The sequence below is a fragment of the Lepisosteus oculatus genome, chromosome 22, assembly GCF_040954835.1.
Source record: "Lepisosteus oculatus isolate fLepOcu1 chromosome 22, fLepOcu1.hap2, whole genome shotgun sequence".
NCBI lineage: Eukaryota > Metazoa > Chordata > Actinopteri > Semionotiformes > Lepisosteidae > Lepisosteus > Lepisosteus oculatus.
Window position 1 is genome coordinate 13,293,896 of NC_090717.1, and position 27,953 is coordinate 13,321,848.

Genomic DNA, 27,953 nt, shown 5'->3' on the forward strand with positions numbered 1-27,953 from the left:
TTACACAAAACACCTTCGTTTTACACAAATAAGATATCAGTGTTCTGCACTGCTGTCTGTAAATCTGTGGCTCTTGCCCTGACAAAAAAATAAAACAAATTAGGACAGTTCTTGGAAACATCTGGAACAATCCTTGCCATGTTCTTGATTTATTACATTAGCATGCCAGCTTAATCCCGTACACTTGAAACAACATGTCTAATCAAAAGCAACAGAGATCATGTGCAATATTCAGTAACACATCAGCAGAAATCCATTTATTTGGCAAGACAGGTTTGCAGCTGTGAATCAAGGCTTGTACCCTGCAGAAAGGCTTCCTCGCACAAGGCTCTACAGCAGATAACACTTCTAAGAAGAACGTAAAAAATATCCAAACCACGAAATAAAGTTAAGTTGAAAAAAAATGACCTAGTCTCAAATGTATGCAGATACCAGTTAGATTACATTAAGGACTAGAAAGTCTCCTAGGACACTCCGAAATAAGAGCTGAAACGTACCTTTCACCGTGTCCCGCTGCAGGCACAAGCTGTCCTGCTATGGAGCACAGGGGAAAGTGCTAGACTTAAGATGCAGAATAAATTACTGCTCCATTTCTGTATCGTCAATAGCAGTCGTTAGTGCAAGCTGCGAGTGCAAGCACCTTTTATGCTGACTTCTTCAATTTCTGCATGCACAACTACCTGTCCATCTGGGAGATGTACGGTAGGACACAAAAAGAATAGAACAGAAAGACAACCTGAGCAACACTTGCACTTACAGTAAAAGCTCATCATGTGAGGTTTGTTGCCTGTCTAGGTTCTCTATTCACATTCGATGGTGAACAAACCCAACATCTGTCTTGTCAAAGTGATCAACATCCCAAACAAAGCATAATTGTCCAGTATTCCAACAACACTTCTGCACCAGTGGACTGATGATCAGAATCCACCCATTTTCCATCTGCTTGATCCAGTATGGGGCTGTGGAGGAGCCAGAGCCTATCCCAGCAAGCAGCTGGTGCAAATCAGGCTACACCCTGGACGGGACACCAGTCCATCACAGGGCAACAAGAACACAGACACACACACTCACACTAGGGCCAGCTTTCCCAGAAGCCAATTAACCTCCCAGTACGTCTTTGGACTGGAAGTTAACTGGAGTACATGGAGAAAACCCTGGTGAACAAAAAGAAAGCATACAAACTCCACACAGACAGCACCCCAGGAACTGGACTGAGGGCACCAGAGCTGCAAGGCAGCTGTACTGCCAGGTTCTTCTGTTCAAAGCAGATATTCTGGTAAAGCCCTGGGTTAAATATTATTGGCCACTAGGGGGTGCAGTTCCAAGCATCTACTCCTCTGTTTTAATGAATGAAGCAAGCTTTTACCACAGGAATACTACCAGCCACACATTAAACAGGTTCAATAGATTTTAGGTTGCACGGATGTGCACCATATACTCTTCTGCTAAGTTTCAAATTCCGACAACTTAATTTTACCCCTGAACCAGTATTTTTTGCAAAGACAACAAAATGAAGTGTTCAGGGTATTCAAGTTCAAGGTTGTCTGATTCAAAACACATGATCTCTAAACTAGATTAGTCCAGCATAACCAAGAGCTCTACCTTAGCTCATCCTTAACCCGTCACTCCTCCCCTCAAACTCGAAAGGCTTGAATTCCCTCTCTCCAGCAATGCACAGTCTTCTGATTTCCAACTCAGGCTTTCAACTACTGTACATAACCCAGCTCCTTGATTAATTGGATACATGCCATTAAGTAACAGATTGCGAGCCAGCAGTATCTGCAGGATGGTGGTTTTTATTTCAGAGTAGCTTTACTTTGAACACACCGTGGGGTAATCATGATTCAATCATCAGCTGCACGAGACAATCTAAACTATAGATGCGATGCCATTTTGAGCAAAGATCCAGGCCAAAACCAGTGATCTGCTTTTGAGGTAGGAACAGGAATGCCAGGCAGAACCCAGAACAGCAGCCCCAGCTCCTCCCACATCATGATACTCTTTCCTAAAGACTGCTCTGCCAGCTGCTCTTCTTCACTGGCCTCCTTATTCCAGCTCCAGCTGTTAGAAAGCAAAGCCTCCGAGTCAAGCAGATGTATCGGCAGAAAACAAGTCCCCCTTTTCAGCCGTGCAGAACGACAAGCAGCCCCCTCTGCGCTCGGCTGCAGCCGCCTTTCGCCTGCCCCCGACAGCGGCGGTCCCGGCCCGCTCCGCTCTGACCTTGCCTGCTGCCGGAGAACGCTAAGGCATTCTGATGAGGCCGGAGACAGAGGTGGCCAATGAAGTTTAGGCACATTGTCTTCTTCCAGCGGAGTTACTGAGCTCGTCTCTGGCATCGCTAACAAGGCAAGGGGCAGAGCTGCTTACTCATCAACGGCAGAGGAAACTCATTAAGAGCCTGGATTCCCAAATCCACTTCTGCTAACTGCGATGGTAGGAAAGGGGTGGGCGTGGGGACGGGGGGAAGGCACATCACCCAGAATATTTATTCAAAATCAATGAGCTGAGAAACGCAGTGACTCTCTCCAAGCTATTTGTTTTTTTTTTTCATTTCCAGCTCTTGGGTCCTTTCCTAGATTCAGCTTTTGTTACCAATTACTGCCTCGGACACAAACACGCTGCAAGTTCCCAAGCGATAAGTCACTGGAGAATTGCAACAGTGTCTTGACGAAAAGTACACCAGCAGACACACACCAGCGCGCTCGCCCCTCACAGGAGAGCTTTTCCGTCGTGTAAAAGTCCTTTCCCACAGCCCCCATTCTAACTGCCGTGTCGTTTTGTAACCGAATAAAAAGACACCTTTTACTTAACTTGGAAATCGTAATGCAATTTCAATTCTGTGCTTGAAGATCTAAAAACCCCTTTACCTTTGTGAATCTCGTATCAGTATGAACACATAAAAAAACAGCCTGACATCTACCTTACGCTCCTCGTAGACACTCTTGGGCTTACACACCAGCTGCTCCTGGGGCCACACACCCCAGGCTGCTCGGACAGAGGCAGATGTACTGAGGTCCTTCAGTCTGTAGTGTCAGACACTGCCTGAACTCCACAGCACACCGAGCTGCCCAGGCACACCATAGTACCTCCCTGCCCTGCACGACCACTCCAGAGTTGAATGAAAGGCTCTTACTTACAGACAAAAGGAGAGGAAAGGTCCTGCCTGGCACCAGCAGCCCCTGTGATTTCCGTGCTCACTCAGTCCTGACTGTTCAGAAGCCCAGAATGTTCTCTCCGAGCCGGTTAGTGAAAAGCTAAGAAAGGTCACTTGATTACGGACTCAGCCTTGCTAAGCTGTGACTGCTTTCAGTGTAAACAGCACAGGGCTTCCAGAGACGGGGAGGGAGGGAACGGGAGAGCGAGGGAGAAGGAGAGGGAGGAGGGAGGGCGAGAGATGGCGAATGAGAGAGAGAGAGAGAGAGGGAAGAGACGCGATGAAGCAAATCCCTCTCGGCCACTGCAGGCAGCGGCAATCAGTCCCCCCGTTCTCCGCCCGGCCCAGCGGGCCTCGGCAGTTCAGCACCACGGACAGGCGCCAGAGCAGAGGCACGGCCGCGGGCACCCACATCGGAAGCAGAGCAGTAAATAAAACGAGTGTAGAACAAGGTGAATCTGAGAAGATCCACCAGGCACGCCACATCCGCGACCCAGATGTCGCAGCACAGGGAGACAGCTGCGGGACGGGCGGGAGAACGAGCTTTGCAACGTTCACTTCAATTCAGGCACTCGGTGGACGTGCTCACAAGGCTCGTCACGGGGGCAGTCACCCGAAGCCTCCCACACAGACGTCTGCCCTCTCTGCGTCTGCGTCTCCTACAGCAGCCTGGAGCAAAGCCGACCCTCGACACCCTGCCCGACACACAGACACCGCCCTGGGGGAGCTCACGGAGCAGCACGCTTCTGCGCCTCAATGCAAACTTCCTCCTCACAAACAGCGCGGCTTGTGTACACTGCACCTCGCGTACGGCCGAGCTGTGTACCTAGGCAATCTACTGCATCTTCCTAGAAACTCCCATTTTTAATTGGATATACAGAAATTAAACATTAAACGAAGAAAAAGCACATTCCAAAACAAATTACATGAAAGAAGGTCAAGGAGCACAACAGTCTTTCAGAAAAAACGGATCATTTTTATTGTGCAGTTTTTATCGTTGGTTCCTCAGAACGCCTCTGTCCTGTTGGCCTAGTCATGCATTAAGCAAAAGTGAGCCTAAATGCTTTTTATCTGTAGTTCAAAAGCTCACAGTTGCTGGCTGTGTCAAATGAATAGCTGCTGCATCACAATGTCCTTCCCGAGTTAGAAAGAAAGAGAGGTCTTGAAAGACATCTGCTATTTCAGGTCAGAACGACCTCACTTGAGCTCAGGCTCAGAGAATGCAGGCAGTGATCCAATGGGGTTGACACCTATATTGTGGAGTTAAACAGCATGGAATATCAATGTTGCACAACCAAAAGAGATTTTTTTAGAATTATGCCTTCTTACCTAAATTCTTTTTTTTGCCCACTGTAACTAAATGGATCTGCATGATCCTACTTATTAGGATTCTACTATTTCAGCAACAATAAGTGAAAAGTATTCTCTAAGATGATTAAGAGGCATGAGGCATAAGAAGCAATACTGGCAGCAAGGCACCATTGCAATTATCTGCCCTGGGCAACACTGGCACACTCCCCTTTCGGCAAAGGGCCCTCATTCAAATGAGACACAGCTTTTCATAAGATCACGCTCTGAAATGATTGATGAATCAGACCAATTCGATAGAAAAAACGTCCTCATCGTCACACCTTCATGGCATAGTGCGTGACCCGTTGGCAGTCTGGTCTTCCCCTTGGCCTGCTTCTGCTTTCCAGTCTTCCCCGCTGCTGCGGCACATTACTGTTCCTCACCCAGCACAAGCTCCTCTGAAGGAGACCGCATGTGAGAATGCAGAACAGAGAAGAGGATCTTCGGTACCAATGGCTTTTGGAACTGTGTGATGGTGCTTAGATCCTTTCTATGGCTTTTAAATTACTCCATAAATAATCATTTCCATTGTTTTTCCACCACGTTTGCGGCATTTTTTCAAGACATTGCAAGGCCTGATGCTGAGTGTCTTCACTTTACAGCATATTTAATACAGGCCTATTGTAATTAACGGGTTCAGCGGTGTCAGTGTGGGCTTTCTGCTGATCCCACACACTCTGCTCGTGTGCATTTTGGAATGACTCTCCATGAACTTTTTTGTCTGCAATTACTGGCTGCCTGCAAACCAAGCTTGCACGTTTCCAGGCCTTCCTCGATGCTCCCTATCCCATAATCTCTTCACTCCTACTTCACTCCAATCAGCGTTAACACACTGTACTGTAACCTTTCTGACTCATCACTGCAGGTTTAAAGGAAACAGATCGAAGCCGAAAAATCTGGTTCAAGTTGCACAGAACCTACTGTACCTGACCGGGAAGACATTAAGTTCCAGGAAATTCCAGGTAACACAAACTATTCCCGGAATTCCACAGGAGAGAAACCAGTGAACTCGGTTGATAAATCACTACATAGCGAGAAGCAGGAGCTATTAGGAGTCACATAGCACCACCTTGCTGTGGGCACGCAAGGAGTCTGTCACAGCCCAGAAAAGACAACAGCAGGAATCAGGATTCTGAAGAAGAATCTTATTCAGAAAAGAACAGGACTTACAGCTCTCAGAGCTTACTTTGCCTATGTACTGTACTACAGAAGAGAGCATTAACACTCTCTCCAACCTCTGAAAGATTAACAGAAATGAAGAGAAAAAAGGGCCTTGAAACTCACATTAGGACTACAGAGGGATAAGATAACAGCTACTCGACTGGAAACAGAAAGCCTGCTGATCTTCTAACCTTGGTTATTCAGGTACTTACAAAAAATAGACTTGCTATATCAACACTGACAGGAGAATTTTGAAATAAATCCTAAAAGCCCGAGACAAACTATTTAAGAACAAAAATCATCTGACAGCACTGGTTCATTTTGACTTTTTTTTTTAAGCAGGTCTAAAACACACGTCTCCTAGTGCATTTCTTTTACAAGAAAAAAAAAAACACTGAAGATGCATAGACTTAACTTCTGCTCATTATAGGACCCTTCTGGCTATATTTTTCTTTGTCTATATATGTCTTCTGTCTATATATGAAGATTGTGACCAAAGTGATGAGAACACAAAGTACTTCACACCTCTATTACACCATTATGTTTTCAGGTTTCACATTTTGTTGATTCACCTACATGTTCAGACTAATGATGAGCGACAGTACCAGCTCCAGGGGTTCAGAATGATTCCAAAATGATGCATTTGCAACTGGACCCTATGGGTCAAGGTGTTACTGGGGCAAACTGCATTACAGTTGAGATACCACTCCTGTGATTCAGTGCTACAGTCTGACAAACACTGATCCTAAACAGTAAAACAGTGCAACACGAATAAAAAACAGGAACCTGAGTTGATTGATTTGGGATTTAAACTTCAGGACAGTACACAACTATATTTTTTTAATACTGGAGCCTAGTTTTGTTTTAAACTATGTTTAATATCACTGAATATGTATTTTTGTGTCTAGGATGAGTTGCTATTTCACCAGCAAGCAGCGTAGTTTAATTGATCACTTGACTATTATTACTAAAAAGAAATTATATGTTTTATCCCCTACATTTTTACCTTGCTTAACATACTTTGACTGTCATTCATGTATATTTTTTATATCACTTGACCTTACATATTTAAAGTTAAATACTTTTGTGATTTGTCTGAATGTAATATGATGCAAAAGATTCATAACAGGACTTAAAATTACACTACTACTTACTTTTGGTAATTGCCTCCCACTAATTTGAAAAAATGCATTTTTTAAATACATTTTAAAACATGAAATGGCAATTGCAGTCCAATTCAACTGTGATTACTCTGCAGCTTAATGAGCCTTCGTAGTAGTGTACAGGATAGCATCTGTCAACAAGGTAATTGCCCCTGCTTTAAACAAAGCAATTTGCATAACTGCCTACATTTTACACCCCCTTCATTTACACATTATTTCTACTTTAAACAAAAACATTTTCGACTGTATCAGTAAGGTGCTATTAAAAGAGCAATGTTTATCACATAGAAACATGGGAGACGCAGCTCCAAAATATTAAAACAGCAATATTTTAAATCCCATAAATCCTAATGCCAAAGTAGATTTTACAACATCTTCAATATTAATGTTTAAGCAAAAAAAAGGATAAGACTTGTGGGGTCGCACAGTGGTCAGCACTGCTGTCCTGCAGCTCTGGGGCTCTGGGTTCAATTCCTGTGGTGCTGTCTGTGTGGAGTCTGTATGTTGTCCCCATGTTTGTGCGAGTTTCCTCCAGGTGCTCCAGTTTCCTCCAACAATCCAAAAACAAAATCCTAGTAGGTAAATTAGCTCCTAGGCAAGCTGGCCCTGGTGTGATTGTGTGTGTCTGTGTCCTGTGGTGAACTGACTTCCTGTCCACTATCGGTCGCCCAGTGCTTGCTGGGAAGAGCTCCGGGCCACTGTGACACTGAACTGGATAAGTGGTCATTGCAAGTCATGTGACATGTGATGTGGATTTTAAACAAAGATAACTTCTCATCTGTTGCTTGTTCACACTTGGACCTGAGAGATACTTTTGAGAGGACATTTTATTCCTCTGGCACAACCACAGGCTCAAGGCAATGCGCTCAGAGGCTAGCTGGATTTGACACTTTTGTTTGTTTCTTCTCCCAAAACGTAATTTAAAAGTATTTTTCAATGGTATCTTAATCATTTTTTTCTAGATCTGAACATTCTCACTTGAGCAATTATATGCTCCATTCTCATCTGTTGTGCTCAGAGGCAAGTCTTTATGAAATCCTGCAGAGAATTAACAGCCCAAGTAAAGGCTGAGTTTTTTAAATGTTAAAATGTCACAGTGCTCTCAGCTGTCTATGACAAATGCCTTATGCGTTTACAATCACTTTGCCCTGAAAAGGACAGAAATGGGAAAAAAAAAGAGTTCAAGCCTATCATTCAAAACTACTGTAGTTTTCAAGTGTATAAATAATTGAACACAGAAGACTGTATTCTCACAATGTAAGGGCTCAGCCATTTTTCATGTAATGAGCACGCGAACATCTATACAGACTGAACTCCTGACCGTACAGCTTCACATGTGACATGAAACAGCACCTAAATTTTAACCAGCACGTCTGAAGGAGTTTCAGTCAGGTTTTACTTGAATGAAGCTAAAAAACACAGCTCGAACTACCGTACTGTGTGAACACTAGACAACATGATATAACACACACAATTTTAACCATTTCTACAAATGGCATTATTCTGTAGATACAAACGTGATTATCTGTTTTTAAGACACGGCTTCAGTCAAAAGCTCAGAGAACAGTGCAGTGTAGCGAAGTCAGCCGAGAATAATGCAAGACTCCAAGAAGGATTTGAGAGCTGACAGGAAGAGCTTTGTAACCATGGTCCTGGCATGTCTATGTCTCTTTTTATTTTGGCTACATGGTTTTTATCACACCAATTTGTAACATCATCCAGTCATTCAAAAGTTACCAAAGTTTCTACAATTAAAGTGGTTAACGATTAAAAAAATATCCATCCATCTCCTAACAGCTACCAATTCAGGGTCATGGGGGAGCCTGATTCTATCCCAACAGCAACGGGCACATGGCAGGGTACACCCTGGACAGGACAGCAGTCCATCGCAGGGCAGACTGACACAGACTCACTCACACCCCAGGGCCAGTTTTCCCAGAAGCCAGTGAACCCACCAGCATGTCTTTGGACTGTGAGGAGAAACCAGAGCACCCAGAGGAAACCCATGAGAAACTCATGTACTGTATGTGACAGATGATGCAGTTTGCCCATATAAAAGCGTAACCAGCAGGGAACTTCAGAGCTGAGCTGAGCAGAGAAGACAGCACTAGAGGCTGCCACTTATGGTGATGTGCTGGGAGCTCGATCTGCAAAAATTGGAAATAAAAGTCACAGTTGATGAATGACAGTGGCTATCAAATTGAAAATTTGTAATGAAAACACACACACACACACACACACACACACACACACACCTGACCTGATTAAGATCAGAGTTTTCATTCCAGTTATACTGTAGAACTGGAATATGTTGCATTTCCTCACGGCTGGCTAATTGATTAAAGTACTAATTAAAGTATTAGCACATTTTCTGCTTGAAAGCAAGTCAGGACTTAAAGTAGAAAGAGAGGTCAGGAAATAATGATCCCAGGGAGTTATAGTGGGATCAAGCGAGAAGAAAGGCTGCATGTATTCATGTGCTGTTTTCTCTGTAACCCGGATTGATCACGAGGCTCCTTCTGTTTCAGTGTGGTACTGCAACTCAACACACTGCATTCATAGATGTAAAGTATTTAAAATAATTACAGAAACAGAGGATCTAATGCAAAGTACAAACAGAATTGTATCTTATCCTGTTTACATAACCAAGGGTGTGACACCTGAAACAGCCGAAACGCTGCGTCTGTCTTACTCTCCTTTCAGCCAGGAATAAACCTTTACCTGTTCCTACTGCAGCCTACGCATGCTGACCGACTTGAAGTTCGGCTCTGGTCATTTTCCCTGAATAACATGGCTCAACCACAGTTTCAGGCAGGGAACGGCCCTGCCACACCCGGAGTCCACTCCCCACAGGACCAGAAAATAGCACTGGGAGGGATGGATTTCCAGTAAACGTGTGATCTTTTGTAGCGCTCTACTCGGAGTCCTCTGCAAACCCACATAAGGAAAGCTATAAGAGGAAACAAAAGACAGTCCGCCCTGCCCGTTTTAATCCGTGCTCAGGATTACCTTTCCGAGTCTGCAGTGTGACCCACACATACGTCCCAGTGTGATGCATCTCCTGCAGTCACCATGGTAACATGGCGCCCTCAGAGGCTCCGCTCTCCATGACAACCAGCCGCGCCTTCTGACTGCGTGGCACGGGAAGCAGGAAGCTCTTCCATCGACCTTGCTCGCTTCCCGCCCGAGCCCGGCACACGCTGCACCACAGCTCGAGCACGAGGCACGAGGCTCGGCCTCTCTCGCGTCAGGGATTTCAAGGGAAGAGTAGGAAGCTTTAGATACAGGATTATTAAGGGATTCATCCATCCATCCCTGACTGCTTCATTCAGAGTCGCTGGGGACGCCGGCAAGCAATGGACACAAGCAGTGGACCCTGGGCAGGACGCCAGTCCATCACAGGGCAGACAGACACACAGACACACACTCACACACCGGAGCCAAGTTTCCCAGAAGCCAATCAACCTCCCAGCATGTCTTTGGACTGTGGGAGGGAACCGGAGCACCTGCCACCATGTCTCCCCTGCACACCTCCGCAGTTCCTAAAATCATGATGACGGACATCTGCAGAAGAGCACAGTACTTCGTGGATGGGGCAGTAGAGAAGAAAACATTCCAGGTTCTCCCCGGAAAAGTTCTGCTCCTGGAAAGAATGGAAAAAGTCCCATAGCTCGGAGGTCATAGTGAGAATCTGCTTCCCAATAGAGACGGGGAGACTCTAATAGTGGACAAGTCTGGTGTCCAGGGAGTGCAGGGTCTCCGGGGGACGGCAGAGACCCAGGGCCCCGAGTCTGTGTGGTGATTAAGGCCCACAGCACCAGAAGTCTAAAACTGGGTCATTTTTAGCAAACTTCTGGATGTTTGCCAAGTTCTTACATTTTAAACTATGAGAAAAATATATCCATGGGCTTTAAGAAATGATTATAATTTAAAGAAAGCATCACAAATCAGCCATGAGAGACATTGTTCTGACACTGTGGGCTGGCTCTGCCATTGTGACCCTGGGTCCGGCTGCTAGTCACACAAGACAGCCAGGGGCTCCCTGATTCTAACACATCAGTGGCCCCCGGGACCTTCAGTGTGGCTCAGAGAGAGAAGCACTGAAACCTTCCCATCTGCAAATGTGTCTGTGACAAAGACATCAACTTTTCAATGTTGCCAGCTCCTTGCAGACACATAGAGTAGGTCTCTGTTGTAGATGAGTGAATCTAGTCCTCCTAACATGTTTATTTCTTCAATTAAGACATTTAAATGATGGTTTGGAGGAACACGAGGCTGTTGCTATGCTCATTTCTCCTAGAATATCAATTCCAGGAGGTTCTTCTTAGCCTAGCCTGGAGTACACAGGGGTACTGGGGTCCCAGCAGGCAAACACAACACATACCAAATACACTAGGAGGCAGGTGATGGGGAGCTGACAGTGAACTCTTAAACAACCCTCGTGGTTGTTTACATTACAAAATCACTGATGGCACAAAAACCATCACACCCCTGGCTGAACAGCACACAAAGAACAATAACAAAAGGATTAACATTATACAGGTAAAAGAAAAAATATACTGGTTAAAACAATTAATCACATTTGATCCATATAAAGCGAGGCACAATTTTCAATCATCAGTCAATAGCCACTAGCTCCGCTGAGTCACTAGGTGCTGAGCTGGACTGCACAGCAGCAGAGACAGAGTCTCTTAAGTAACTTACAAAAAGCAATAAATGAATGAATACTGTTTTGCAGGCTAAGAGCTCAAAGCAATGAAAGAATTGGGAATTTATGAGAGATGATCATCTAAATAAAGCTGCTTTTCTCAGTCTTCCACCTGCATGCTGTGGTGTATTTTCAGGAAGATAATGACGATTAAAAATTGAACGCTTTTGACATTATGAAAATAGCTGCAATAAAGCCCTGCATTCTGTTGATAAACTGACAGTGTTGGTGTTTGTCATGTGACCTGTTATATGTAACCCTCTCCATCTAAATTACTCAAGATGCCTGGAAATATCTTGATTTAGATATTTCCAACGACTGATGATCGATTTGCTTCATGTGGTCTCCTACAAATATTACTCATTTTCTGTCTAAGAATCTTTACATGACTTATTGATCTCACATTTCATCTGACCTCACTTAATGTGATTTTGCGGTGCTCTCTCTGCTGAAATTTCCCAGCTCACCGAGGGGAAGGAAAGGAGTGTTTAAAAGCCCAGGGGAAGCACACAAAGGGCACTCCACTTTAAGCAGAGAAATAATCCCCACACATAAAAATCCTTGCTTGTTTATTTCACTTCCTAGACAATCAGCAAGTCTGCAGGGCAACAGCAAGCAGTGGGTAAAGGTCACCGAACACAGCATCTGGCAGAAACACCACGAGCTGCGGTATTTTCTCACTTTAATTACTGCCTTCATCTAGAAAGCTAAACGCCTGCAGTACCTGGACAAAAAGACATGCAGGGCCTACTGCTGTCGGAGTAATTGCTCTTTCTGCTAGGATGCTTGTCAGTGCCTGTGATCTCCCGGATCGTTATCTCCTTTCATTTCCTGTAAGCTTAAAGACCCATTTCTCCCGGCCTGCGTGGAGCCTGTGTGAGAAGGGAAGGGCTGTCCCTCCGTGGGTCCCAGAGGCTCTCTCTGTGCATCACAGCAGGGCGGGGGAATGAGGACGAGCACCTCGACACGTCACATTTTTCAATTCAGACAACTTCCCATGTGGATGGCGACAGAAAATTCATCAGGGAAACCAGCAGGACCGACCGCGGCTGGCCTTCCACTGGTTCAGCATCTGTGGGTCTCGGGAATATCGAACACCTCAGCCCAGCCCATGCTGCCACCCCTGTGACTGCAGTCAGAAATGCACAGCAGCTCTCTCCTTCAAGGATTAACAGCTTACTGTCCACCACAGTGTCCACATTTGGAAAGCACAAAGCAGAAAATTGAGAACTTCTTCAAAAAAACGTTTTTTTTAAACAAATACAGACATTTGGGCAACAAAGAATTAATTTTTTTCACCAAAGAAGGTATTTTTATATTTTTAATTCAATAATAAATATCATAATATTTTATATTTTTATTTTGCCTGTCTAGTTAAAAGATAAGAAAGGTGCCAGACTGTCAATTCTTCCAAAAATGTGGGGTAGTTTAGAAGGAAATGATTCCTGGCTCAAGCTGTATCTTCTGCAATCCTGCGACTCTGGAGGGTTCGATTGGTATCAGTGGTAAGAATCTGCCCTCTTGTGGCAATCTGTCAGAAGTACGAGCAATGTTTTTTCAACATGAACACTAGTATGCTTTTATATACACACAGTACCGTACACATCACAACTCAATAATAGGCTGCTGGGCCTTGTTCGTGCCGAGCGCCTAATTAAAATACTGATCCTGTAGTAGCCCTAATAAAGGGTTTAATTCAAACTGTTTTAGCTATTGTACAAATAGGAAGTTGTCTTTTAACAACTGTGTTTCTTAAATAACTTAACATCTCTGAGCTTTGAGTAGGTTTAAGCACAGTGTTGAACCTGTAGTGAAGCTGCAATGAAGACCAGGATGGAGACTGGGAAGCTCTGCACAAGCTCACCTCACAGGGACAATAACGCATCTATTTTCTCCATCTGGCCTATCTGAAAGCCTCTTCGCCTTACACACCAAAACTGAGGAAAGCATGATAATTCCCAGGGACTCTTCTCTCCACCACCAAGAGCGGGTGCATGGCCAAGACCACCAGCAGTGCTATTGGGACAGTGACACTCTTCAGCCTCACTGGTCACCAGATGAGGCAGCGAATTGCCAGTTTCCTGCACGTCCTGAAGCTAAAGAGCGGATTGCTTCTGTACATGCCTTGAGTAGGCATCTCGGGGGAGATAAAACTGAGAGATTTGAAGATCAATTCAGCAGTTTCCCGCCCGTGCTCACTAAGTAACTGATTGCTTTTCCTTTTTCCATGAAACCATCAGAATTAATGGTACAATAAATGCGCTGATGTAGCAACTGGGATGCTGGTTATGACACTTTATTGGTCTGCATTTCCCAAGCTAAGCTTATTTTTCTCGAGTTCCGAACCCAGAGGGAAAACTGCTCAACACACCTCATCACAGGAATGAACTACTGCAAAATGCAATGGACCAGAGTACTATGGCCCAGATGTCAGAGGTTTGAGTCTGGGTCATGTCATTAGGCCTGCAGATAGTAGACAGGAGTTTGGGTTTGGGTTCTGGACAAGTGGATGTGGAGTGTGGCCAGGGGTAGCTGTGAAATCTGTCAGCCAGAGCTCGCACTATTCTGTGTGCTCTCCTGTCCTGTCCTGGCTTCACCCAAGTCAGTGTCATTACTGAGGTTAATACACACCAATTTCAAGCCAGTGCTTACACTGAAAGGCTGTCAGAGCACTTGCTGCTGGATAAGAACCATATGAAACCAGATTAGCACTGGATAATCTACGCAAGGCCTAAAGTCTAATCCCCGCAATACCGTTCAGTTCAACCACAAGCCACAATTCGTGAAATAATCTGTAAGCAAGACCTCAATTCCATCAGAAAACCAGGAACACTACCCAGCATCGTCTCCCAAGACATGAGATCAATGGACTGGTGAAAGCGCCACATACCACTACTACATGGCCAAGATCCCCGTTTTAAAGACCTCCAAAAGATCTCCCGGAGCGAACGCAGTGCAGCTGCAGTCTGGATTGTTACTCACAGCCTCACTTGGCTTCGTACCTGTGAGGCGCCGACGAAACCGCTGGACAACGTCGCGGTGACACAGAAGGCTGATGAACAGAACGTGTTGGCTGCACCGTACCTGACTGGTCATGCATCATCCGAATGGCCTTGGCCTTGGCCAGCTCCAGGGCGGTGACCCATCTCTGCCTCTCCACCTCCGAGCTGGCCTTCAGGTGGTATGTGCGCCCCCCGCTGCTGAGCACGATGTTGCAGGAGTCCTCGGTGTCGATGTGCGCCATGGCCAGGTTGATTGTGCCCCGACAGGTGTGGGCCATCTCTGCCTGGGTCCTGCCCAACAGATCAGAGAGACGAGTCATGGATGTGTGCAGAGCGCCTATGACACATGACCCGCGACCCTCGACATGACCTGTGACCCTCGACACGCCCAACCCTGAACATGTGACCGGTGACCCTCGACCTGTGACCCTCAAGGCGTGACCCGTGACCCTCAACACGTGACCCACAACCTGCGACAGCCGTGCCCTTTCCCAGCACAGTGTGTTCCCACAGGACTGATGAAAATAAACCCTCTTATATCATCCTAACAAAATAACACTAGCAGCTGGATTCTGCAAAGTCATTGAGGAACAATCAGTATAAAAAAAATGCAGAAATAAAACTCTACCTTGCTCAACATTTCACTAAACGAAAACTTAGAACATCCTAACTTCTAAGTGCAGCTAAGTTTAAATAACCTCTAAAAGGGCCTCTATCATACCACCACACAGGGAAAAACGAAAGTGATTTTCACATTTCATTTTTGAGTGTGAACTTGAGAGGACTTTTCAGAAGGATTATGCAACATTTTGAGGCAAAAAAAGGTTGTGCATTGCACTGTAAATGAACACACAATGGGACATTATACACTTGAGATTATAATGCAGCTATATATGAAAAACTAATCCTGCTCTTTTATTTCACACTACTGAAATAGAATTACTCCAGTTCAAAGTAAATGTGTCAACACCTCCCTGTGGTATAGGATTCAACTACAAAATAAAGAACAGCACTACTTAACATTTCCAGTTTTATCAAGGATCCTTGTCAAAGTACTATTTGATTTTACCATTCTCTGAACGATGGGCTGCAAGAAGGCAAGCTGCTGAATCACAATCTCATATTTCCTCCTCCTTGGTCCCAGAAGCCTCTCCACAGACGCTTAATGTTCCTTATGGCCTTCAAGATATATTTCTCATGGCAACAAATGTTTACAAATTTTCTTTAGGTGCGGCACAGGAATCGTATTAATAATATTTCAAGGCACATTCATTTTGTGCCTTTTCACAATATGTGAAATTGGCAACAGTCTCTGGCTTGCGCATTTTGCGGGTGGTTTTGCGAGCTTTTATTTGGCAATAATTGTTTTGGCTGCCGAAAGCTGCGACAACACAGAATAAGGAGCTCCAGAGAGAACAAAACAGAAAGGAGCAGATGACATACTCCAAACCGCCCCTGTAGGAGTCAGTTGGCTATTTTGCAATTTCCCTGGGGAACTCGCTGTCCTTGTCAGCTGCCCTGGGTGCTGCTCTTTTCAGCAGCGTCTAAAGTGCAGACAGCGCAGTTTCAACTACTGGCAGAGAGAGGAGAGGAAAGACAGAGAGGACTGCGACTACAAGACAGACAAGATTAACATCATACAGTTGCATAACGTACGCCCATGAGTGCCTGGAAGCAGCGGGAGGGGTAGAGAGATATTTTCCCAGACGAGATATGGGAAGAAATCCAGTGCAGGATGATGGAGTGAGAGGCAACAGACTCATTTTAATGAGATCAGCAGGAAATCCCATCAGGAGCCATTACAGGATTACTGGACTGAGGGCTTGACTCGTGTGACGCTGTCTCACCTCCCCTGGTCCCGCCAGCACAGCGATGCACAGATCCTTACAGGACACACAGCTACAGTCAGGAAACACCCAAAGCTCTCCTGTGAGATCTCCCAGAGAGGCAACGGAAATACACTACAACACAATGCAGTAGCAGCCTTACCATGCTGCAGCAGCGCACTGTTTGACCCAACTGCAGTGCAACAACCCAGAAATCAAACTTATACTCCTGTCTCAGTCAAAGGATATTTACAGCAAGATGAAAGCCTGAAGCCTCTTTCTTTTTTGATTGACAACGACTATAAAATTTAATCTGTTCTGAGTTTACAGTGAAGCAGCTCTCGGTGTGCTTGTTACGCTGATGAGCCAGCGCAGATGTGAGCATCCATGGCCTATAGTATTAGAACAAACTAATAACGACTCATTGACAAAAAAGGGACATTTCAATCGCAGGCAATTTCTAAGATCATGCATGAGAGCTAATGCAAGAATCCAGAGGTTTTGACCAAAATCTTGGTCACCACCAGAAACAAATACTGGCCAGGCATTTCTTCAGTGGCCAGAGCCCTGGCCCACTTCTGATCATCGCCCACTGGGGACACCGAAAAGACTGGCTTCTTTGTTAAGGTTTAATAATACAGTATGTTTGAGGAACAGAAACAAGACCTGTAATAACAAAACAAATCCGCCCGATGTCAACCTCTAAGACTAGATGTGGACAGCTGTAACCCACCAAAACAGAACTCTCTTGGCACTTTGAACACCAGTCATTCCTCAACTGAAGCGCAGGCTTCATTTCTGAGATGCAGCAGCATCCATGGACAGCAGATTTATTATCATGGCACTGTTGACCACAGAAGGGAAGACAAGCAGCTCATTGTACAGCATACAGAGGGAACAAACAAACAAGGCAGTGTGGGCATACAGACCCAGAATGCTTCTGGGACATGTGCAGAGCGCAAACAGGAAACAGGAGCTCTACTGCAGATTAAGGAAAAATAGCCAGTTGTTATGATTTATAAGGATCATCGCTGTTTTGGGAACAACACTGACAGGGTCTATATACAATTACACAATCAGGAGCCTTGTATTTCCTCATTTTAAGGACAAACATTTCTGTTTACTGCTATGCGTTGATCATGGTGGCTACCCCGAAGTCATCAGGAACTTGCAAGAGCACAAGACGTCTGCACCAGATACCTGCTTTATTAGAAATTATGAAACCATCAAAGTCACTTATCTCCCATCTGTTCAGAAAAACAGAATGGGTCCCACACACACATTTCAGCATCAACGTCCTTGAAAATATCCGTCTCGGAGCACTGAGTTACTCGGGTAAATGTTACCCACATGTCTGCAATACTTTGCAGAGCTCCACTGCGCAAAATAACAAGTGCGCAGGCACTCTCCTGGAGGATAAAATTGCAAGCCTCGTATATTTTCAGATGACACCAGACATGGCAAGAGATGGGGGAAGGGGCTGGAATGTAATTTCAAAGGTAATTCAAAGGGATATGGATCTGACTATAACCGATTAGCCACGTGGAAGACTTCCCTGCATCTGAAGCTCTGCTTACGTTTGGAAAATTCAAAGATTCACAGCATGAAATCCGGCTTGATACAGTACATGCAAGCAAGACTTAACAGACATTGTGCCCACAAGCAGAAAGATATATCTGGTACTTGAGGAATGAATTAATGAGGAGCTGGAGGGGTTCAAGTGCCAGGCAACACACTGCATTGATCTACACAGGTGCATTAACTGAGCCACATGACTTAAAGGAACAGCGATTGAAACGTTCCAAGCTTTTCCCCAGAAGCCACGGCATCACAAATTACAGCTCATTTATTTCAACCTTTCATTCCATTTGGCTAACTGCAGCAATCTCCAACAAGATCTGCCTTGAAGAAGAAAACAGATTGCGAGACCTCTCCATTCCCCACTTGACCTGCCTGCATCTTTCCAATTCTCTGTAGTTTCTGCAAAAATATTTTTTGTCATGACAGAGCTCTCCTGAAAAATTTCCCTCCTGATTGGGAGGAAACTGTAAGGGGGACCCCCTTCAGTGCTGCACCACAGGCAGACCCTTAATGGATTTCAATCACAGTGCAGCCACAATTCCCTTCCCTCACAAACCTCAGGAATGACTTCTGAAGACTCTTTCCATTAGTACTCATCACCAAAGACAAGCAACAATAAAAGAAAAATACCTAATAGATTTGAAAAGAGCTAAATGAAGGATGAAAGGGACCATGTTTAAATAAGATCAGCATGACGACACACACATATGAATATTACCAGGCACACTCCCAGATATACTCTCCCTGCTGGGGAGCATATGAAAAAGATGTGCAAACAGATAGAAAATGAGTCAGAAATGAACAGTACAGTCAAATGACCTGACCAGTTCTGCAGGTTCAGGGTGTTGACACAACATTCTCGTCCAAACAGGCACGATTTTGGATACAAGGCTGCTTCCAGCTTTCACCTCCCTGCAGCAGTTCAGTCAGGTCAATGACCTCACGAAGCACGCAAAGGAAAGCAGGAGAGAAACACAGGTGGCTGCTGATCGGCCCGGGGCTGCGCTGCAGGGCTGCGGTGAGGCTGGAAGCCGGACGGTTGGGAAGAGGCCAGGAGGTTTACACTGACCGGCAGGGTCTCTCCTTACAAAACGCTCACACATTCCCTTGTTTCTTGGACAAAGCCCAAGCTGTTTTGAACACGCAGCTCCCATATCAGGAATAATTTGGACAAACTAAATAGGGAAAGGGTTATCCTGCAGTCTTAATCCACCCTCCAAGAAAAACAAGGATCAAATACAACAGACATCAGAAACAAGAATGGTAAAGACGGCCACTACAAGTGAAAAGACAGTATTTAATCACCCTCTCCACCCGGGTGTCCGCAGCGAATTAAAGGCACTACACAGGCAGAGCCCACTGTTGTGAACACTCTTTATTTTATTATGAGATGAATGAATAGCAGCAAACTGCTTTAAGTGATAAGATGTAAATAAACCCTCATTCAACAGTTTTTTATTGTTAAGACGTTTTAATTCTTACACAGGCAATTTGAACTGAGAATTTGAAACAGTAAATAAACATCACAATACTTGAGAGAGCAAGTACTGTAGCTCATCAAAAATGTGTTGCAATAGGTATCATAGTAATAACCCTAGTATTACACTAGTCAAGGCACTTAATTAGAACTGCAGGTTGAGTCTAATTGCCAAGGCATCATGTGCTGAGCCTGGGCTACATCACTAACTAGCCAGCTGCCTTGACAAGTGTAGAAACCCAAAGGGCCATGTGCTACCAGAGACGGATCTTGCTCGATACCTGTTGGCTGCTGCCGCTGTAGTCCTCTCTGCTGCGTAAACATGAAGCGGGCAGCTCCCACAGCGCCTGCCTCAGAGACAGTCAGTGTCCTCAGGGGAAAGTGGGACTGGTTAAAACTCGAAACCGTGGGGGATGAAAAGCTAAATAATTGAGTGAATATCTGTAAATATTTGTCTGGAATAATTTGAAAACAAAGGCTTCCCACAAAGGGAGAGAGGAGGGCCTTTCTAAGAGGCTACAAAGTACAATGACACTTAATCATGGACAAGCGGAGCAGCACAGACACTATTCCTGCCACCCACCACATCATCTGTGAAATACTCCACCGGCCTGGAAACCAGCCAGCTGGGAAGGACGGCCGATGACCAGGCTGGCCTGGCTGGCTGTGGACACGCTACACGGGGCTACACTGCCCAGCTCACACTGCCCTCTGGCACGGGACCAGGGACAGGCAGCTGCCTGAGGAGATCTCAGACGCACTCCCTGCCAGAACACACGAGGCAGGGGAGAAAACCCAAACGCGACCAGGTTCTTCAACTCCCATGCAGATTTGAGACACATCAGGGATACTTAAAAAAAAACACTTAACAGCTTTTCAGTCCATCAGCTGGCCGGTAGGGCAGCACAGTAGTGCAGTGGTTAGCACAGCTGCCTCAGAGTGCCGGGGTTCTGGGTTCAATGCCAGACCTGGGTTGCTGTCTGAGGGGAGTTTGCATGTTCTCTCTGTGTTCTCGTGGGTTTCCTCCAGATGCTCCGGTTTCCTCCCACAGTCCAAAGACATGCTATTAGGTTAGGTGGCTTCTGGGAAAACTGGCCCTGGTGTGAGTGTGTGTGTCTGTATGTTATTGACTGGTGGAGTCCTACCTTGTACCAAGATAGCAACGGGTCCCCTGAGACCCTGTACTGGACAAAGCAGTTAGAAAATGTATGGAAATGACCGGGTTTAGGAATTGTAAAAGTGGATTTTAAACTTTCTGTCGCAAGAATCACTCAAAGGGTTAAACAAAGTCTAAGAAGGATGGACCCACATATCACAGAGCCCCCCCAACTCCAGACACTGGCTCTGGAATCCAGCGCGTTTTCCCACGCGTCTTGAAATTCCCAACAGCTGGAGGATGTTGGGAAGAGATCATCTCCCCCCAACTAAACCTTAATAACTTCTCCGAGGGGAAAGAGCTGCTTCCAAACTAAGAAGACGTAAAAAACTGCTAGATTCTGGATACCGACAACCTGGGTTGCGAATCCCTAATTTTTGTCATTAACAAATAAAAGGAATAATTCTCTTCCTTTTATTTACGCAGTGTGTCCACACCTCTCACACTGCTGACAGTCTGTCATTGTCCCAAGCAAGCAGAGTCTCCTTAAGAGTCAAGAGCTGGCAGATGTGATATTCTAGGTGAGGGCTCTGGCCCCAGAACTGTCCAAATGCTGCAAAAAAAGGTTGATCCCTCCCTCAACAGCATGCACTTGCATTCCCAAAGACCCCAGGCCTCAGATGAACTCAGCTTGGTCTTGACAATGCACTTCAAGCACATCAATGAGTGACACCTTTGGGGTTTACTGTCGGGCTGCTGTAAGTACAATGCGAATGTATGGAAGGGTGTGTGTACATCTCACCCAACTACAAACTGTACCTGACTGTGCACAAACCATCCTTGCACGATTCCTCCACTTTCTCAAAAACACACCATCTTTACACATAGAATTTAGACACGCGAGGTTGAATGATGGTGCTTTTCAAAGTGCTGATCGGCCAAGGTAGTCTGAGTCCAGCCCCCATGCCAGCTCTGTGCCTGAAGCCAATCCATTTCCTGGGAATTTTGCAGAAACGAGGGAATAGGGATCCGTGCTCATGCTGAGTTATAACAACAAGCCTCAATACCTCAGAAGAGATACTTCATGTTCAATAAGCTTTTGCTCAATGATAGAAGCTTTTTGACTGCACAGTGAACATCCAACTTCCCATTTCTCCCTGGAAAGCCCCTATCTAAAATGACCATAGCGATAAAGTCCAACTCTGGGACTAACTTTCATAATGAGTTTACCAATCTTGTTACCTGCCCTCTTAACAGCTCATCTTCGATTTCAGGCTGAATAAAATAGTGATCCAGTGAACTCCGGTACATAACAGATGGTATGAATTCTAGAAGTGCTATCCCAGATGACTGATGACAGCACAATAATAGTAAAACTGTTAGAAAAGGCTCGGTACACTTCCTAACTTTACGCAGAGGGTAGAAACCATGTGAAGGCTTCAACCATTACGGGATTAAATGCAGAACATTTTAGCAAGAGCAAAAGCTTAAAGAGTCCAGTCCGCAGGCAGCCAGGGTGAAGCTTTACCTGTCTGTCCCTTGGGCACATATGTCCATAAAACACATGTCCACAGATCTGGTGCGTGTAAAGACAAAACACTGTTTAAAATACCCAGCACATTCACAGCCATGCCATTTCATTAAGAGTGTAAAATGAATACATAGTAAAAACATAAATCCCAGAAACTGCAGTGGTTCAGTTGCAAGATTCTGGCATTTATGTGAGCCCATATTTGCAAAATGAACTGATCAGCACTGGTACTTCATCTGTTATTATGATGTGGAAAAACAACGTGAAATGTAATTTGAAGGTATAGGTTTTCTTTAAAATAGAGGATCAAATAACACACAACAAAAAAGAGCTTTGTCTTCATTTCACATACAGTTGGCTCTACACAAAAAGCAAAAAGAACATATAAAGAATATATAAGGGGGGAAATTATTATCTTTATGGCATTACAGCGTCTGGCACAGCCTCAAATACAATGTGGCTGTGTCAGGGTTTGGAAACTAAGCTCGTACAGTACACAACAAGCCAGGTGCACTTGCATCTTCTGTGTACCTGGGAGACTGACCCACTGATCCATCATTTCATTACATGTTTACAGCAAGTTCAATAAGGAGCCATGAACTTTTATCCAACAAAACAAATATTCTCCTTTCACAGAGAAGGAATAAAGAGTTTCTTCAATGTCATTTTTTCACTTAAATTATAACTTTTGTCTACCTGGACAAGCCCATTTCCCTACCTCTTAAGCAGGTAATGCATCACCTGCATTAAAGCAGCAATTTTGTCATGACATATGTGACACAAATCATCTCTGATGTATATAAACTTTTGTTCCCATGTTAAACCTCTGCAATGATGCTGGAGAGCTGTCTAGCCCAGGTGTGTTTCAACAATGTTAACAGGTCCCAGTGAGTGGAGTGGAGCACAACTCCAGTCCTGAAGGGCCAGAAGGTCTGTGGCATTCATCCCGCCTCAGCTCTTAGTACCTATTTGAGCTTATTACTTGCAGAGAAGGTGAAGTATTTCCTTTTTCTAGCACGGCAGCAGATTTAGAGAGACCTACTGTACTGTACACCTGCTGAGCAGCAGTCCTTGAGGACTGGAGCAGGGCTCTTTGGGGACTTGCTGTACAGGTGCTTATCTCCTGAGTCTTGTAAGCGATCGTTACAGGGCTCACAAAAACACAAGCTACCAATGAAAAGACAAATCTTTAACAAGCTCCTAAACATACAGTTTAAAACAGGGACTGCAACTGGCTCACAAGTTAGCAGAAGACCTTTTGTTAGATGGCTGCTTAAAAAACACTGTTGTGTTGCCACAAGTCTTCACATCCAGGGCAAAGCATCCTTGGGACTGATTATACGATCGCTACACTCAACTTCACGCAGTCACGGGCAGAGGAACAGGATTCCAGTAATACTGTACTCAGAAAAGATAGCTCCTCTCCACATAGGAAAACAAACGTCAGGGAGGTCTACTGGTGTAGCACAGGCCTGAATGTGCAACTTCTATTTTCCTCCTCCTCCAGACTCCCTGGACAACACTATCGTTGCCCCAGCGCTTATCACTACTCCTCACTTTTACAAACCCATCTGCTTCAGGCTTGTATACCTCACATGTTAACCACACTGCCAAGCTCTAAAGAGCTATTATCCCCTGCACTGTGTAACAGGTCACCTGCTGCTGTGCTAGGCTGTTCAGACTGCTTTTGTTCACTCCTAATCTCCTGCATTCTCTGTTTCACAAGCGCAATGAACAAAATGCACCAGTGAGCACGGCACTGCTCTGCACTTCTACACCATCCAGTTTCACTGCAGGCACAGAAAGTACTGCATTGACACACAATTTGCTGTCCTGTACTACACTCAGTGTTGCTGCATGCAAATCCTCGTGCTTATTATTGCACCATGCAATTTATTAAAATGCCCATAAAATAATAATTCCTCCTCACAAGTTCTTGGAGAAACTGTTTGTGATGGGCCGGTGAAACTGAAACAGAAGTCAGCAACCAGCTCTGGGAGTCAGCAACCCCTGGGACCCAGAGTCCGGAAGCAGTTAGGAAACGAATAGATAACCAGCGACAAAGCTGGAGACACACCGTCATTCTCACACAGGGAAACATGTGTAGAGAACAGCAGGCAGACCTCTCCTGTCCTCCTCAGACTCGTCACCACAGGCAGCACAGCGCCCTGCCTGAGATCCAGCGCTGACCGGAGGTGATGCATGACGATTGCCAACAGCACTGGATGGCTGCAAGCTCCCAGGAGGCCACAGGGGGCGCCGAGAGCGGCCTGGCTGGTTAAGCCCACTCCCCGCCCGTGACATGACCCAGGCTTGAACCCGGGGTCACAAAGCTTACCCTGCACTCACCTGAACACCTTTACCAACTCCGTCACTCGGGAGGAGACCAGCACAGCACTTCAGAGTATAAACAATGACCCTGCTGCTAACTGTCACTACCGCTCCCCCTCAGTCAGCGGCCATCGGCAGGCTCTGTGAAAGGCGGCCTGGCCTTTCACTTTCAGATGCCAAGCCACCCGTACTTCAGAGGACAGCAGCCACCTTCTTACACAGCGCCAGGCTAATAATAGACCAGGGCAAGAACAGAGCGCGGTCATGTCCCCTGCCTGCTGCAAACACAATGACTCCAACTGCTTCTCATCTGCGGCTTCCGCCTTGCAAACGGTCCGGCTCTGAAAAGGCACTTCTCCGGAATGTTCTGTCCGTAGAGGCTGGATCACAGCAACGGGTGAAGACCACCTGGACTGAACTCAGATCGCTAAGATTCAAGACACCAGCAAGAGTTTCTGTGCTGTGGCTTCAGCTGACACCCATCCGCCTCAACTGCCAGAGGTTCACAAAGTTATGACGAGGAACAGACAGAACTTCCCCAAATGGCTAATATACAGCGTATGGGTCTCCTTATCTATAATTAATTAGTCGTAGTAGTAGTAGTAGTCCTTACAATCATATAGTGCTTTTCTGGACACTCCACTCACAGGTAATGTGAGTGCTTCACAGGTAATGGGGACCCCCTGCACCACCACCACGTGTGCAGCCCCACCTGGATGATGTGACGGCAGCCACAGTGCACCAGTCCGCTCCCCACACACCAGCTCTCAGTGGGGAGGAGAGCAGAGGGATGAAGCCAGTTCAGAGATGGGGATTATTAGGAGGCCATGATTGATAAAGGCCAGGGGGGAAATTTGGCCAGGCCAGCGGGGTAACACCCCTACTCTTTTCGAGAAACACCCTGGGATTTTTAATGACCACAGAGAGTCAGGACCTCAGTTTTCCATATTACCCGTAGGACAATTGTGGACAAGTGCTTACTCACTTGCACCACAAACACTGGTCATGACAGGACTGCTCTTCTCTCTCCTTGCTCAGATGTTCATACTACAACACTGGCCTTCATCAAGTAAAAGGATGCCCTATTCCCTAGACCAGGAGTGTCTAAGGCCATTCTCAGAGAGTAGCAACCCCCCTCTGGAATGACAAAATCCCAAAATCTCAGTCACTTTGACCTAAATTTCCTCCGCTGGTACACGCTCAACATGTTTACCCAGCTGTCATGCCAAGACAGAAGAGCTACAACATATTTCTCAACTGGAAAAAAAAATACTTTACTTTTGCAGTCATCATACTTTTATTTTCCTGAAGAATGTCACATCAACAACTACACTATAAGAGACTGAAAGAAAAGCCAGACGACACAGGTCGCTGAACGAGCTGAGTTTAACACCACTAGCCTCCTAGTCAGTTAGTGTTTCCAGTGTATATAGTTTCCTCTCGTGTTTCAACTAAATGACACTCCGTAATGCGAGTCCTGCAAACCTTGAGATACCTGAATTATGAGGCCCTTTAATTGGACTTGAACACGACCTCTGTAACTAACCTGTGAGCTACTAACACATTTCATTGGATACAGTACTAGCTGTGCCCAAACAGTGGACGTCCTTATACTTCCTTATCCATTTCTGAACAAGAAAATAAACTGATGATTTACGATCCTTGAAGCTTTAGACTGAAAGTGTAAACAGTAAACACTCTTAGAAAGTGAGAGGAGGGCCTGCCAAAAAGAAAGTTACCCAATGGATATAGAGAAAATACATGTGAGAATTTGATTCCGAGACAACAACAAAAAAAGCGTGGACCTCTATTAACACTCATACAGATGAAAGGGACTCTCCTGGCACAGGGACACAGCATGCACGACAGGACGCGTTAAACCCATTCAAGGTTTTAGCAGCTCGAATATACTTGAACGCTCAGATTAAACTGCAGCTCGAGTCAGCCCGGATTTAGCTGTTTCAGCAGGATACACGGATCATATACGACGCATGTTCTTTCGTGGCATTTAGATTAATTTATTGGATTTATCCGAGGCAAAGCGTCTGGTGGATTCTGCGCCTCTTACATCAAACACTACTCCTGTTGCAACCACAGGAGGGTCTGGAGTTCGTGCACTTGAGCACAAAATAAAAACGTTTCCACGGCCACCCTGGCCGTCCAGTTTGGGCAGCAGTGACGCGGCCGGCTGACAGAAGTTGGTGCTTGTCACTGCTGGCGCTGTGAGCTCTACAAAGTGCGCTGTCATCTTGCTTTCAGCAGCAGCGAGAAGTTCACTCACGCTCAGCCCGTTTCGACCCGACAGAGGCTGGATGTGGCGACCAGCGCGACCCACAAACTCGCCCTCCGAAACCCTCGTCTGGGAGAGGCGACACACACACACACAAAAAAAAAAAAGCCGTGTCCCTTCGTGGGCTGGCCCGGACGCGACGCTGCACATTTAAAACCGGACCATGTCAACACTTCCACGTTTTTCTCCTGCGGGGGTGCAACAGGCCCTGCCCTGACAGGCGGCCAGCATCGCCTTCAAATCCACGAAACGTGCCCAGTGTGAACAGGAGCCCCCCCAGGAAGTTGCGTGCCCCCCTGAGGCTCAAGACCCCGCAACTTTCTTTGCACTTTCCCGTGTACCGCTGCGAGACACGGTACCACAATAACGCAATAATGTAGCTGAAGGGCCGTCACCGAAACATTTGGACATGCAAACACACACCTGACCCCCCTCCCCTTGCCCGATTTACCTGTAATACGACAGCAGGCCATTGCTGAGGACGAACCACCGGCGCTGGTACCCTTTCAAATAGTTAGTCCATTTAAACAGCCACCCCTTGTAGGTGTCGGACCCCGGCGCTGGGGCCGGAGCGGACGCCGAAGACGAGCAACTCCTGCCCTGGTCGCTCATCCTGCGCTCGGCCGGAGGCTGCGGCTTGCAGGACAAACAGGGCACCGCGGTGAGGATGGAGACGAAGCCGCCGGACCCGCTGCAGGGAGCGGCTGCTTTCCCCATAGACCTACCGCCGACGAGCCGGGAGAGGCTGGCGGAGGAGGGTCCCGGCTGGAGAGGGAGAGAGAGAGAGAGAAAAGCTACGCTCCCCCCTTCACATGACGTTGGATGGACGAAAAGCGATGCGACCGAAAAACCACCGTCATGTGATGCAGCCGGAGTCCCGAAACATCACCACCTGCCGCGGGTCTTTCAAGCGCAGTTAGCGCCGCCGGCGGCTGTATGAACAAGTATCCGAGCGCCGCGGCTTCCCATAGAGAGACAAAAAAAAAAACCCCGTGGAGAAGCGTTTAATCCTCGCCGTGACTTCGATTGGTCATTTTCTATGCACAACATGTAGCTACGGAAGAAAAAAAAACAGCCCGCTGTAGTATTTCTGTATTGATGAGGGAGTGAGATTGCAATTAGACCGGAATGAGTGTCTTCGTGTTGGGGATTTAATATCGCTTTCCTGCCCTTGATGTCTGTTTGACTTCCATCGAACAACAGGGGTAGCAGTAGTGATGAAACCCGATGGTATTTCGGGGTCGGAAATTTGGGAACTTGCTGAAAAACCGAACTGCGTCTCG

At 46.0% G+C, this 27,953-nt stretch overlaps 1 protein-coding gene across 1 annotated transcript in view; it reads right to left on the reverse strand.

Annotated features, from left to right (window-relative positions):
* The window catches only part of osbp2b (oxysterol binding protein 2b), a 96,833-nt gene extending 69,158 nt beyond the window's left edge, over positions 1-27,675 (reverse strand). Inside the window, exons 1-2 of the mRNA XM_015366223.2 lie at positions 27,122-27,675; positions 14,621-14,829 (exon numbers count right to left, since the gene is read on the reverse strand). Coding sequence (XP_015221709.1) covers positions 14,621-14,829; positions 27,122-27,387 — 475 coding nt within the window. The 5' untranslated portion in view covers positions 27,388-27,675. The remainder of the gene's footprint in view (positions 1-14,620; positions 14,830-27,121) is intronic.
* Between the last annotated feature and the right edge of the window lie 278 nt (positions 27,676-27,953).